General features: G+C 40.9%; 1 protein-coding gene across 8 annotated transcripts in view; it reads left to right on the top strand.

Moving 5' to 3' along the window:
* DLG4 (discs large MAGUK scaffold protein 4) overlaps positions 1-16,085 on the top strand; it is a 121,778-nt gene that overhangs the window by 69,467 nt on the left and 36,226 nt on the right. For 6 of the 8 annotated variants that reach the window (XR_008869314.1, XM_056553237.1, XM_056553232.1 and 3 more), the window contains exons 4-10: positions 1,108-1,232; positions 1,635-1,804; positions 7,365-7,501; positions 9,101-9,254; positions 9,349-9,487; positions 13,103-13,259; positions 13,754-13,856. Coding sequence is in view for 7 of the 8 variants with exons in the window: in XM_056553237.1 (XP_056409212.1) it covers positions 1,108-1,232; positions 1,635-1,804; positions 7,365-7,501; positions 9,101-9,254; positions 9,349-9,487; positions 13,103-13,259; positions 13,754-13,856 (985 nt within the window). In the remaining variant the exon portion in view is untranslated. The remainder of the gene's footprint in view (positions 1-1,107; positions 1,233-1,634; positions 1,805-7,364; positions 7,502-9,100; positions 9,255-9,348; positions 9,488-13,102; positions 13,260-13,753; positions 13,857-16,085) is intronic. The other 2 variants (XM_056553233.1, XM_056553234.1) reach the window with 1 other exon arrangement.

Raw genomic sequence — 16,085 nt, 5'->3', positions numbered from 1 at the left:
CCATGGTAATATTGGTTTTAATTAGCACCGTATGCACAGACAGCTGGCACTTTATTATTGTATCGCACCTTATACGGTGATTAATATGTTGCTTATGACGATCTATGTATGCACAGTACTGTAAAGTATTGCACTACTTTTGCACTTTATGTTGATGTGATTATGGAAGACAAATATGTTGTAATGTTGACACATTTTTATGATTTTTCTATATATTGGTTAATTGTCCAATGATATGTGACGCCCTATATAATGTTACCTTGAGCACTTGTATACCATGACGGTGAGATACCATCCAAACATTGCACTGTGAACATGGCCAAATAAAGCTCTGTGGATACTCACCTGAAGCTGCTCGGGTGTGCTGCGGTTTCTACTGGTAGTGTATTTATCTATCTACTGTTATTCTATCTATCTATCTATCTATCTATCTATCTACTGTTATTGTATCTATCTACTGTTATTCTATCTATCTATCTATCTACTGTTATTCTATCTATCTATCTATCTATCTATCTATCTATCTATCTATCTACTGTTATTGTATCTATATATCTATCTATCTATCTATCTATCTATCTACTGTTATTGTATCTATCTATCCATCTACTGTTATTGTATCCTATCTATCTATCTATCTATCTATCTATCTATCTATCTATCTATCTACTGTTATTGTATATATCTATCTATCTATCTACTGTTATTGTATCTATCTTCTGTTATTTTATCTATCTATCTATCTATCTATCTATCCATCTACTGTTATTTTATCTATCTATCTATCTATCTATCTATCTATCTATCTATCTATCTATCCATCTACTGTTATTGTATCTATCTATCTATCTATCTTCTGTTATTTTATCTATCTATCTATCTATCTATCTATCTATCTATCTATCCATCTACTGTTATTGTATCTATCTATCTATCTATCTATCTATCTATCTTCTGTTATTGTATCTATCTATCTATCTTCTGTTATTGTATCTATCTACTGTTATTGTATCTATCTATCTCTATCCTTCCCTCTGCCGTATAGCACTGTGAACATGGAGTCCTGCCCATCCCCTCTTACTCTTTTGGGCCCCCTCTTTTTTTCAGGGTAACTCAGGTTTGGGGTTCAGCATTGCAGGAGGAACTGATAACCCCCATGTTGGAGATGACCCCAGCATATTCATCACCAAGATCATCCCCGGCGGAGCAGCGGCTCAGGATGGTCGGCTCAGGTAGGTGCTGTGTGCAAACATGTAGGTTGGGTTTCTGTGGACCCTTTATGTCGGTAATAGATTGTCCCCTCTTCATTTCAGTAAACTATAAGGGGCCAACCAATTAGTGAACAATCCCCTGTCCTGTCACTAGGTCATGTATACCCCATTATTATAGAGAGATGTCCAGCAGATGTAGAGGCAGCTGGTTCCCATCCCACAGGGCCATTATATATATGCAAATCGTATTGTATACCTAGAGGTTGTGTAATGTGCAGCCGCCTTTCCCCCTGATTCCTGTCTCCCCTTGGCTTTTCCCTCTGATGTCCTCCCCCACCCTCCATTATTCCACCATCACCCCCTCATTGTCACCCATACCCGCTGTACCTGATGACCTAACCTTTCCATCGTTGGCTCCTTCAGGGTGAACGACAGTATCCTGTTTGTGAATGAGGTGGATGTGCGTGAGGTGACACACAGCACTGCAGTGGAGGCTCTGAAGGACGCCGGATCCATTGTCCGTCTGTATGTGATGCGCAGGAAGCCAGCGTCCGAGAAAATCATAGAAATCAAGCTGATCAAAGGTCCAAAAGGTAATGGTACCCAATACTGCTGCCTCCTCCGTCCATGTCCTCCTCACATCTCCTCTATGTTATTATACTGCTGTCTCCTCCTCACATCTCCTCTATGTTATTATACTGCTGTCTCCTCCTCACATCTCCTCTATGTTATTATACTGCTGTCTCCTCCTCACATCTCCTCTATGTTATTATACTGCTGTCTCCTCCTCACATCTCCTCTATGTTATTATACTGCTGTCTCCTCCTCACATCTCCTCTATGTTATTATACTGCTGTCTCCTCCGTCCATGTCCTCCTCACATCTCCTCTATGTTATTATACTGCTGTCTCCTCCTCACATCTCCTCTATGTTATTATACTCCTGTCTCCTCCGTCCATGTCCTCCTCACATCTCCTCTATGTTATTATACTGCTGTCTCCTCCTCACATCTCCTCTATGTTATTATACTGCTGTCTCCTCCTCACATCTCCTCTATGTTATTATACTCCTGTCTCCTCCGTCCATGTCCTCCTCACATCACCTCTATGTTATTATACTGCTGTCTCCTCCTCACATCTCCTCTACGTTATTATACTGCTGTCTCCTCCTCACATCTCCTCTATGTTATTATACTGCTGTCTCCTCCTCACATCTCCTCTATGTTATTATACTCCTGTCTCCTCCGTCCATGTCCTCCTCACATCTCCTCTATGTTATTATACTGCTGTCTCCTCCTCACATCTCCTCTATGTTATTATACTGCTGTCTCCTCCTCACATCTCCTCTGTTATTATACTGCTGTCTCCTCCTCACATCTCCTCTATGTTATTATACTGCTGTCTCCTCCGTCCATGTCCTCCTCACATCTCCTCTATGTTATTATACTGCTGTCTCCTCCTCACATCTCCTCTATGTTATTATACTGCTGTCTCCTCCTCACATCTCCTCTATGTTATTATACTGCTGTCTCCTCCTCACATCTCCTCTATGTTATTATACTGCTGTCTCCTCCTCACATCTCCTCTATGTTATTATACTGCTGTCTCCTCCTCACATCTCCTCTATGTTATTATACTGCTGTCTCCTCCTCACATCTCCTCTATGTTATTATACTGCTGTCTCCTCCTCACATCTCCTCTGTTATTATACTGCTGTCTCCTCCTCACATCTCCTCTATGTTATTATACTGCTGTCTCCTCCTCACATCTCCTCTATGTTATTATACTGCTGTCTCCTCCTCACATCTCCTCTATGTTATTATACTGCTGTCTCCTCCTCACATCTCCTCTATGTTATTATACTGCTGTCTCCTCCTCACATCTCCTCTATGTTATTATACTGCTGTCTCCTCCTCACATCTCCTCTATGTTATTATACTGCTGTCTCCTCCTCACATCTCCTCTATGTTATTATACTGCTGTCTCCTCCTCACATCTCCTCTATGTTATTATACTCCTGTCTCCTCCGTCCATGTCCTCCTCACATTTCCTCTATGTTATTATACTGCTGTCTCCTCCTCACATCTCCTCTATGTTATTATACTGCTGTCTCCTCCTCACATCTCCTCTGTTATTATACTGCTGTCTCCTCCTCACATCTCCTCTATGTTATTATACTGCTGTCTCCTCCTCACATCTCCTCTATGATATTATACTGCTGTCTCCTCCTCACATCTCCTCTATGTTATTATACTGCTGTCTCCTCCTCACATCTCCTCTATGTTATTATACTCCTGTCTCCTTCGTCCATGTCCTCCTCACATCTCCTCTATGTTATTATACTGCTGTCTCCTCCTCACATCTCCTCTATGTTATTATACTGCTGTCTCCTCCTCACATCTCTTCTATGTTATTATACTGCTGTCTCCTCTGTCCATGTCCTCCTCACATCTCCTCTATGTTATTATACTGCTGTCTCCTCCTCACATCTCCTCTATGTTATTATACTGCTGTCTCCTCCTCACATCTCCTCTATGTTATTATACTGCTGTCTCCTCCTCACATCTCCTCTATGTTATTATACTGCTGTCTCCTCCTCACATCTCCTCTATGTTATTATACTGCTGTCTCCTCCTCACATCTCCTCTATGTTATTATACTGCTGTCTCCTCCTCACATCTCCTCTGTTATTATACTGCTGTCTCCTCCTCACATCTCCTCTATGTTATTATACTGCTGTCTCCTCCTCACATCTCCTCTATGTTATTATACTGCTGTCTCCTCCGTCCATGTCCTCCTCACATCTCCTCTATGTTATTATACTGCTGTCTTCTCTGTCCTCCTCACATCTCCTCTATGTTTTTACTTCTGTCTCCTCCTCACATCTCCTCTATGTTATTATACTGCTGTCTCCTCTGTCCTCCTCACATCTCCTCTATGTTATTATACTCCTGTCTCCTCTGTCCTCCTCACATCACCTCTATGTTATTATACTGCTGTCTCCTCTGTCCTCCTCACATCTCCTCTGTTATTATACTGCTGTCTCCTCTGTCCTCCTCACATCTCCTCTGTTATTATACTGCTGTCTCCACCTCACATCTCCTCTATGTTATTATACTGCTGTCTCCTCTGTCCTCCTCACATCTCCTCTGTTATTATACTGCTGTCTCCTCTGTCCTCCTCACATCTCCTCTATGTTATTATACTGCTGTCTCCTCTGTCCTCCTCACATCACCTCTATGTTATTATACTGCTGTCTCCTCCTCACATCTCCTCTATGTTATTATACTGCTGTCTCCTCCTCACATCTCCTCTATGTTATTATACTGCTGTCTCCTCCTCACATCTCCTCTATGTTATTATACTGCTGTCTCCTCCTCACATCTCCTCTATGTTATTATACTCCTGTCTCCTCCGTCCATGTCCTCCTCACATCTCCTCTATGTTATTATACTGCTGTCTCCTCCTCACATCTCCTCTATGTTATTATACTGCTGTCTCCTCCTCACATCTCCTCTGTTATTATACTGCTGTCTCCTCCTCACATCTCCTCTATGTTATTATACTGCTGTCTCCTCCGTCCATGTCCTCCTCACATCTCCTCTATGTTATTATACTGCTGTCTCCTCCTCACATCTCCTCTATGTTATTATACTGCTGTCTCCTCCTCACATCTCCTCTATGTTATTATACTGCTGTCTCCTCCTCACATCTCCTCTATGTTATTATACTGCTGTCTCCTCCTCACATCTCCTCTATGTTATTATACTGCTGTCTCCTCCTCACATCTCCTCTATGTTATTATACTGCTGTCTCCTCCTCACATCTCCTCTATGTTATTATACTGCTGTCTCCTCCTCACATCTCCTCTATGTTATTATACTGCTGTCTCCTCCTCACATCTCCTCTGTTATTATACTGCTGTCTCCTCCTCACATCTCCTCTATGTTATTATACTGCTGTCTCCTCCTCACATCTCCTCTATGTTATTATACTGCTGTCTCCTCCTCACATCTCCTCTATGTTATTATACTGCTGTCTCCTCCTCACATCTCCTCTATGTTATTATACTGCTGTCTCCTCCTCACATCTCCTCTATGTTATTATACTGCTGTCTCCTCCTCACATCTCCTCTATGTTATTATACTGCTGTCTCCTCCTCACATCTCCTCTATGTTATTATACTGCTGTCTCCTCCTCACATCTCCTCTATGTTATTATACTCCTGTCTCCTCCGTCCATGTCCTCCTCACATTTCCTCTATGTTATTATACTGCTGTCTCCTCCTCACATCTCCTCTATGTTATTATACTGCTGTCTCCTCCTCACATCTCCTCTATGTTATTATACTGCTGTCTCCTCCTCACATCTCCTCTGTTATTATACTGCTGTCTCCTCCTCACATCTCCTCTATGTTATTATACTGCTGTCTCCTCCTCACATCTCCTCTATGATATTATACTGCTGTCTCCTCCTCACATCTCCTCTATGTTATTATACTGCTGTCTCCTCCTCACATCTCCTCTATGTTATTATACTCCTGTCTCCTTCGTCCATGTCCTCCTCACATCTCCTCTATGTTATTATACTGCTGTCTCCTCCTCACATCTCCTCTATGTTATTATACTGCTGTCTCCTCCTCACATCTCTTCTATGTTATTATACTGCTGTCTCCTCTGTCCATGTCCTCCTCACATCTCCTCTATGTTATTATACTGCTGTCTCCTCCTCACATCTCCTCTATGTTATTATACTGCTGTCTCCTCCTCACATCTCCTCTATGTTATTATACTGCTGTCTCCTCCTCACATCTCCTCTATGTTATTATACTGCTGTCTCCTCCTCACATCTCCTCTATGTTATTATACTGCTGTCTCCTCCTCACATCTCCTCTATGTTATTATACTGCTGTCTCCTCCTCACATCTCCTCTGTTATTATACTGCTGTCTCCTCCTCACATCTCCTCTATGTTATTATACTGCTGTCTCCTCCTCACATCTCCTCTATGTTATTATACTGCTGTCTCCTCCGTCCATGTCCTCCTCACATCTCCTCTATGTTATTATACTGCTGTCTTCTCTGTCCTCCTCACATCTCCTCTATGTTTTTACTTCTGTCTCCTCCTCACATCTCCTCTATGTTATTATACTGCTGTCTCCTCTGTCCTCCTCACATCTCCTCTATGTTATTATACTCCTGTCTCCTCTGTCCTCCTCACATCACCTCTATGTTATTATACTGCTGTCTCCTCTGTCCTCCTCACATCTCCTCTGTTATTATACTGCTGTCTCCTCTGTCCTCCTCACATCTCCTCTGTTATTATACTGCTGTCTCCACCTCACATCTCCTCTATGTTATTATACTGCTGTCTCCTCTGTCCTCCTCACATCTCCTCTGTTATTATACTGCTGTCTCCTCTGTCCTCCTCACATCTCCTCTATGTTATTATACTGCTGTCTCCTCTGTCCTCCTCACATCACCTCTATGTTATTATACTGCTGTCTCCTCCTCACATCTCCTCTATGTTATTATACTGCTGTCTCCTCCTCACATCTCCTCTATGTTATTATACTGCTGTCTCCTCCTCACATCTCCTCTATGTTATTATACTGCTGTCTCCTCCTCACATCTCCTCTATGTTATTATACTGCTGTCTCCTCCTCACATCTCCTCTATGTTATTATACTGCTGTCTCCTCCTCACATCTCCTCTATGTTATTATACTGCTGTCTCCTCCTCACATCTCCTCTATGTTATTATACTGCTGTCTCCTCCTCACATCTCCTCTATGTTATTATACTGCTGTCTCCTCTGTCCTCCTCACATCTCCTCTATGTTATTATACTGCTGTCTCCTCTGTCCTCCTCACATCTCCTCTATGTTATTATACTGCTGTCTCCTCCTCACATCTCCTCTATGTTATTATACTGCTGTCTCCTCCTCACATCTCCTCTATGTTATTATACTGCTGTCTCCTCTGTCCTCCTCACATCACCTCTATGTTATTATACTCCTGTCTCCTCTGTCCTCCTCACATCTCCTCTATGTTATAAACAATCTTCTTGTACCTGGTCATCCTTCCTTTTATCTATCACCATCCTTCTATTTTTGGTGCACAACCTCCGCTCATCCCGTCTTTTCCATCTTATCCAGGTCTTGGATTCAGTATTGCAGGTGGTGTAGGTAACCAGCACATACCAGGAGATAACAGTATATATGTTACCAAGATCATAGAGGGTGGAGCTGCCCACAAGGATATGCGGCTGCAGATCGGAGACAAGATTCTTGCGGTGAGATTCTGTCCTTTATGTTTAGGACGTTTCTGACATCTTGATTCTTTGTGGTTTATTTTTTTGGATCTGATATTTCCTGACTGGACCTGGAAAGTGACCCGGTCATATAGCTTGGATGTGTAGTCGTTGCTCCAGTTAGACTTGGTCATGTTCTTCTTGCCTCATAACTATTCCTTTCTCTGTCAGTAGGGAATAGATATCTCATTCCACACCCGTCTAAAATTAGACCGTAGGAACGTCCGGATCTGTCCTAGATTTTCTGTACATTTCTTTTTTACTCTCCAAGTAATGGAATCACAGAAAAGTGGAGTTCACTCTGTCATGACTTGTAGTTATGGTCATAGGATGTGAGACATATTGTGGTGCCAGACGGGTATATATGGGGCAATATCCACATGTAAAGGATGGATGTTTCCATATTGTGAAGCTAGCCCAGATTACTGCTCTATATTCCAGCAGTGTGTTTGGCTGTGACAAGTTGTTTCCAGAATCTCTCCATTTGGAGGTGTTATGGCGCCGGTCTGAGGTCCTTCACGATGGCTGGGTCATCCACCTCTTTATTCTGGAGACTCCTCTTATTAGGGCTTCCCGGGTTATTGTAAAGTGAATTCTTCCAGGATAATACAGGCCTTTAAGAGGTGAATGGCCCTTTGCTTTACAGTTGGCTGTACACATTAGACTATGGGCAGCCAAACCTACAACTTTTGGGGAAATGAGCCAACATCTGACTCTAAGACAGGAGAACAGACGCCCCTTCATCCTTGCTTTACAATGCAGCCTGTGGCACAGTGGTTTGCATAGTAACATAAAATGATGGCTGGAGCGAGGGTGAACCTTGGGAAAACAAGGTAGTGATCTAGGGTCCCTAAAACTGCTTCAACTCTCCTCTAGACCTATTGAGGTAAATGTAGTTGTCCATGGAGTTTCGGCTTATGGGTTAACTCTGGTAAGCTTCCAAAGCTTAGTTTTGAGGGAAAAAACGTACCCCGCAAAGTTGACCTGCAATGCCTATAATACAGGTCCTTGGCTAGTCCTGTGACTTGGTAGACATAAATCTCCAGGCCCAGCCTAAAGCCCTGGAAGGTCCTAAATGTTCTATGAGGCTCTTTTGTGCAATTGCCTCTCTAGTAATGCCTCGGGTTGGACCTAGTATGAGGCTTTGAGGTATATCGTCCTAGCTTTAAAAGAGTTAACTGTACCAATCTTGGGCAGTGAGGCCTAACTAATAGAGGGTGTGAAATTAGGTGCTCCTCAAGCGTCCCCACTCTACAGGACGTCCTCTCACAGGATAGAAAGGCTGTGCTAGAGGCCTCCTCTCACCAACACACATAAAATAGCATAAAACCGAGCAACATCATTAACAAGGCAACTGTCCGACCACCAATAGTTTTATCCTACAGGACCATGTAGTGGGACACTTCATACAGTATGTGTATATGTAGTTTTCTCCATTAGAATCTGTAGAAGACATATACAATACAGACAATGCAGACAGACAAATACTGTAGACGTGCAGGGATTTGTAATTATCTGAATAACATACATATATTAGTAGAAGCATAAGACGTTTCACTTTACCAGCCTGCACTTCTCTAGGTGAACCACGTCAGTCTGGAAGATGTGATGCATGAAGATGCTGTCGCGGCATTGAAGAATACATCTGACATTGTCTACCTAAAAGTGGCCAAGCCTACCAACGTCTATCTGAACGACTCCTACGCCCCTCCAGACATCACCACCTGTGAGGATCGTAAGCTTCTTCTGTATATACGATGAGCCGTGGTGTGCCATCCCCTTCATATTCATCTCCTCCATTGTCACCCCCTCTCTACATATCTCCGCAGCTTATTCTCAGCAACTGGACAGCGACTTATGTCACCCAAGTTATCTGGGTCCTGAATATGCTCCCGTGATGACACCAACCTCACCCCGCAGATACTCCCCCATCCCCAAAGAGCTTATGGGAGAAGAGGAGGTGCCACGGTGAGAGAGGATTCATAGAAGGTGGAAGAAACAAAGAGATCATATATTATGGAAGATAAATGTGATCAGGAGGATGTGTGATGGAGAACATGTGATGATGGAGATCAGATAGATCATATATTATATAATACAGATGTGATCAGGAGGATGTGTGATGGAGAACATGTGATGATGGAGATCAGATAGATCATATATTATATAATACAGATGTGACCAGGAGGATGTGTGATGGAGAACATGTGATGATGGAGATCAGATAGATCATATATTATATAATACAGATGTGACCAGGAGGATGTGTGATGGAGAACATGTGATGATGGAGATCAGATAGATCATATATTATATAATACAGATGTGACCAGGAGGATGTATGATGGAGAACATGTGATGATGGAGATCAGATAGATCATATATTATATAATACAGATGTGATCAGGAGGATGTGTGATGGAGAACATGTGATGATGGAGATCAGATAGATCATATATTATATAATACAGATGTGACCAGGAGAATGTATGATGGAGAACATGTGATGATGGAGATCAGATAGATCATATATAATATAATACAGATGTGATCAGGAGGATGTATGATGGAGAACATGTGATGATGGAGATCAGATAGATCATATATTATATAATACAGATGTGACCAGGAGGATGTGTGATGGAGAACATGTGATGATGGAGATCAGATAGATCATATATTATATAATACAGATGTGATCAGGAGGATGTATGATGGAGAACATGTGATGATGGAGATCAGATAGATCATATATTATATAATACAGATGTGATCAGGAGGATGTGTGATGGAGAACATGTGATGATGGAGATCAGATAGATCATATATTATATAATACAGATGTGATCAGGAGGATGTATGATGGAGAACATGTGATGATGGAGATCAGATAGATCATATATTATATAATACAGATGTGATCAGGAGGATGTGTGATGATGGAGATCAGATAGATCATATATTATATAATACAGATGTGATCAGGAGGATGTGTGATGGAGAACATGTGATGATGGAGATCAGATAGATCATATATTATATAATACAGATGTGACCAGGAGGATGTATGATGGAGAACATGTGATGATGGAGATCAGATAGATCATATATTATATAATACAGATGTGATCAGGAGGATGTATGATGGAGAACATGTGATGATGGAGATCAGATAGATCATATATTATATAATACAGATGTGATCGGGAGGATGTGTGATGGAGAACATGTGATGATGGAGATCAGATAGATTATATATTATATAATACAGATGTGATCAGGAGGATGTATGATGGAGAACATGTGATGATGGAGATCAGATAGATCATATATTATATAATACAGATGTGATCAGGAGGATGTGTGATGGAGAACATGTGATGATGGAGATCAGATAGATTATATATTATATAATACAGATGTGATCAGGAGGATGTATGATGGAGAACATGTGATGATGGAGATCAGATAGATTATATATTATATAATACAGATGTGATCAGGAGGATGTATGATGGAGAACATGTGATGAAGGAGATCAGATAGATCATATATTATATAATACAGATGTGATCAGGAGGATGTATGATGGAGAACATGTGATGATGGAGATCAGATAGATCATATATTATATAATACAGATGTGACCAGGAGGATGTGTGATGATGGAGATCAGATAGATCATATATTATATAATACAGATGTGATCAGGAGGATGTATGATGGAGAACATGTGATGATGGAGATCAGATAGATCATATATTATATAATACAGATGTGATCAGGAGGATGTATGATGGAGAACATGTGATGATGGAGATCAGATAGATCATATATTATATAATACAGATGTGATCGGGAGGATGTGTGATGGAGAACATGTGATGATGGAGATCAGATAGATTATATATTATATAATACAGATGTGATCAGGAGGATGTGTGATGGAGAACATGTGATAATGGAGATCAGATAGATCATATATAATACAGATGTGACCAGGAGGATGTATGATGGAGAACATGTGATGATGGAGATCAGATAGATCATATATTATATAATACAGATGTGATCAGGAGGATGTATGATGGAGAACATGTGATGATGGAGATCAGATAGATCATATATAATACAGATGTGACCAGGAGGATGTATGATGATGGAGAACATGTGATGATGGAGATCAGATAGATCATATATTATATAATACAGATGTGACCAGGAGGATGTATGATGGAGAACATGTGATGATGGAGATCAGATAGATCATATATAATACAGATGTGATCAGGAGGATGTATGATGGAGAACATGTGATGATGGAGATCAGATAGATCATATATTATATAATACAGATGTGATCAGGAGGATGTATGATGGAGAACATGTGATGATGGAGATCAGATAGATCATATATTATATAATACAGATGTGATCAGGAGGATGTATGATGATGGAGAACATGTGATGATGGAGATCAGATAGATCATATATTATATAATACAGATGTGATCAGGAGGATGTATGATGGAGAACATGTGATGATGGAGATCAGATAGATCATATATTATATAATACAGATGTGATCAGGAGGATGTATGATGGAGAACATGTGATGATGGAGATCAGATAGATCATATATTATATAATACAGATGTGATCAGGAGGATGTATGATGGAGAACATGTGATGATGGAGATCAGATAGATCATATATAATACAGATGTGACCAGGAGGATGTATGATGGAGAACATGTGATGATGGAGATCAGATAGATCATATATTATATAATACAGATGTGACCAGGAGGATGTGTGATGGAGAACATGTGATGATGGAGATCAGATAGATCATATATTATATAATACAGATGTGACCAGGAGGATGTGTGATGGAGAACATGTGATGATGGAGATCAGATAGATCATATATTATATAATACAGATGTGATCAGGAGGATGTATGATGGAGAACATGTGATGATGGAGATCAGATAGATCATATATTATATAATACAGATGTGATCAGGAGGATGTATGATGGAGAACATGTGATGATGGAGATCAGATAGATCATATATTATATAATACAGATGTGACCAGGAGGATGTATGATGGAGAACATGTGATGATGGAGATCAGATAGATCATATATTATATAATACAGATGTGATCAGGAGGATGTATGATGGAGAACATGTGATGATGGAGATCAGATAGATTATATATTATATAATACAGATGTGATCAGGAGGATGTATGATGGAGAACATGTGATGATGGAGATCAGATAGATCATATATTATATAATACAGATGTGATCAGGAGGATGTATGATGGAGAACATGTGATGATGGAGATCAGATAGATCATATATTATATAATACAGATGTGATCAGGAGGATGTATGATGGAGAACATGTGATGATGGAGATCATATAGATCATATATTATATAATACAGATGTGATCAGGAGGATGTATGATGGAGAACATGTGATGATGGAGCAGTAGATGGATAGAAATGATATATTATAGAGGATGGATGATGTCCTATTCGCTGACTACCATTCTTGTTCCGCAGGGAGCCCCGCAGGATTGTCATACATCGCGGCTCCACGGGCCTTGGATTTAACATTGTTGGAGGTGAAGATGGGGAAGGAATTTTCATCTCCTTTATTTTGGCGGGGGGTCCGGCTGACCTGAGTGGAGCGTTACGGAAGGGAGATCAGATCATGTCTGTGAGTATCACAACCCAAAGGCTTCACCATCATTCCTTTATAGTTTCTATTGTAGCACAGGTAATGATGTCATCTCTATTGGTGGATAATAAGACATTGTAGACTTTATAATACCACAATGGTCCCATCAGAAGCTGAGGAGGAAATAAGCTTTGGGAACCAACCTGACCCCCCCACATGGGTCCACACCAGAGTGCAGGTCATAGTGTCCTCCAGGAACCTGTAAAACCCAATACAGCTCCTTATAGTGCACAGAGTCTTATCAGACAACTCCTTATACTATTCAATCATTGTTCTGAGGTCCTCCATGCCTGGAACCATCGCCATCTGTAAATCTGGATTACTCCAAGCTTGTTAGATCTACCGCAGTTTGAAGGGTTGGTCACCGTGTGTGTGGATAAGATGCCGCCTTATATTGATGTAGGGATAAATCATATCTTGTTGTGGCTTCGATCCAGCTGCCGTGTCTCCAGCTAATCCTATTGGTTTTTCAGGTGAATGGGGTAGATCTGAGGAACGCTACTCATGAGCAGGCGGCGCTGGCGCTCAAGAACGCGGGTCAGACGGTCACCATCATTGCCCAGTACAAGCCGGAGGGTAAGATCTCATGTATATGAACCATATAATGCGTGAGGTCCTGTACGAACAATGGGGGGCGCTCTAACAATGGGGGGCGCTCTATCCTGGGTTATATAGTTATAACATTGAACACAGTAAAATATTTGATGTCTGAGATACAAGAGAGTCTACGGAACAAATAATCTATCACAGGACTAACAAATCCTTTTAATTAACACGTCTAATATAATAAACCAAAAAGTCCTGAAAACAAAGAAGATTCTAGTCAGTAAGGCGTAGATACAATTCCTCTAGATATAAATATAATGTTAAATAATTAGATTAAATAGCTAATTGTACTAAAAACAAGTTTCTTAACATAATGGAATATCAATAGATAAGTCCAAGCTGGGCCCTTGCTATGGTCTGCATACAATTAAAACACTCTGTACGTGAACACATAAAATAAATAAATAAATGAATGGAGAGATATCAGCAGTGACAGCCACTCACAGGCCTTTCAACAAGGTATTGTTAATCCAATAGGGGTGGTTCAACGAGGAATTGTTATATCCAGTATTGTTATAGATGGTTAGTAACAGATTTGCAGTTGTTTTGTAACAAGAGAAACTTATTGGATTATACAAACAGCAGCAGCTGGTCCTCTCGGATTAAATGATAAAATTGATTATGCACCATGTTTTTAAATTTTCAGTTTTTAACATGCACATGTCTTAGTATGTGCTTTCTTATACTGATGCACTTACAAAAATGGCGATGGTTAGCCAATGGGGAGACTCTAACGAGAACTCGCCAGGTGCATCAGAGGAGGAGGGCAGTCCAGAGCGTTTGCGATTGGCCGCCCACCTGTATAAGAAGCAGCACAGAAATCCAGGTAGATATGGCCGGATGAAGCTCGTATAACGAGTGAAACAGAATCTGTCGCCTACTACGTACCCCCCCTGCACGGGTCCCTCTCCCTTACTGCATTTCATGTTGTGAGTATGTATCAATAAAGAAGCCTTTTTTAAGAGAAGACCGGTGAATGCCGATGTTATTCTATTCTTTACTGCATTGAAGATTTATACCTTGCTGAAACGTCAGAGCACCACCATATCTCTATCGGTTTATCCAAGTCACACGCCCGCCGTATAATCCAGCCTAGCCAATAGGAGCAGTGCCGAATATCACATCTTCTCTTTGTGCTTTGTGTTTTGTAACAAGGTTTGGTGCTCTGCACCACTCACCGCACCGCTGTGTGAAGATCTCCGGAAAGTGTCAGGGCAGACGTCTCTTCTGTGGACTGGCACGGCTAGGCGGCCGGCCTGGGATGGTATAGATGTCCGTATGAAGGTCTTACTGTGTCCAGAGTGGCACAAATCTGCATCCGGCCATTAACCACGGTGGAAGGCTTGTGGCGGTCCGGCGGTGAGTGGGAGCGACGTCCTCGTGTATCAAGCGCTGGCAGGCGCACGTCTGGGCGGTGGGCCTCAAACTGGGGGGTTCCAGCAGTTGAGAATGGTGGATGTAGGTTCTAGCATGTAGTTCTTCTGGTGGGTGGTCTGTGTTGCTGGGTCATATATCAATGCTAGATGCGTTTCGGGGTGTCCCCTTCCTCAGTAGCAGTACAATGATATAGTGGTTACCCCATGTGGGTATTGGTCTTATATAGTCCATAAAATGGTGACGTTAATTAGTGTTAATTGGTGTCTCAGATAAATTGTGGACCGTATTTTTCGCCTGGAGAGACTCAAAATGCGGACCAGATTGACATTAGTGACTTGAATACAACTAGCTAGTTGATTTAACATAGTATAATAGATAATTAAATATAGATTGTTTAGTAGTATGGATATATATAAATAGGGTATAATAAGTTAATAATAATGATTATTTGAGGTAGTGTACGGGTGTATGGAGTTTAAACAACGGAATCAGTGAATGTGAAATGCATTATAATAAAATGGTATAAATGAATATAAATAAAATGTGCGGAATCTATTTATATAAATTAGAATATCAGATGGTTACTAAGACATATAAAAAGAATGATCTATATATATATATAAAAAAATTCATAAATCAAAAATAATAAAAATGTAAATATATATATATATATATATATATATTATTTTTTTTTTTTCTTCCTAAAAAAAAAGGGGGGGGGGGGGGGCTCTATAGAATGGTTGAAAAGTGACATCCGTGATGCCGTACAGAGAAGCCGGGAGAGGACGTCACTCATCTGCTTCACTGACCCCGCAAGACAGA

This window comes from Hyla sarda, unplaced genomic scaffold (assembly GCF_029499605.1).
Source record: "Hyla sarda isolate aHylSar1 unplaced genomic scaffold, aHylSar1.hap1 scaffold_262, whole genome shotgun sequence".
Taxonomy (NCBI): Eukaryota; Metazoa; Chordata; class Amphibia; order Anura; family Hylidae; genus Hyla; species Hyla sarda.
The sequence above is the reverse complement of the archived record's forward strand: the minus strand, read 5'-3'. Positions and strand labels throughout refer to the sequence as shown.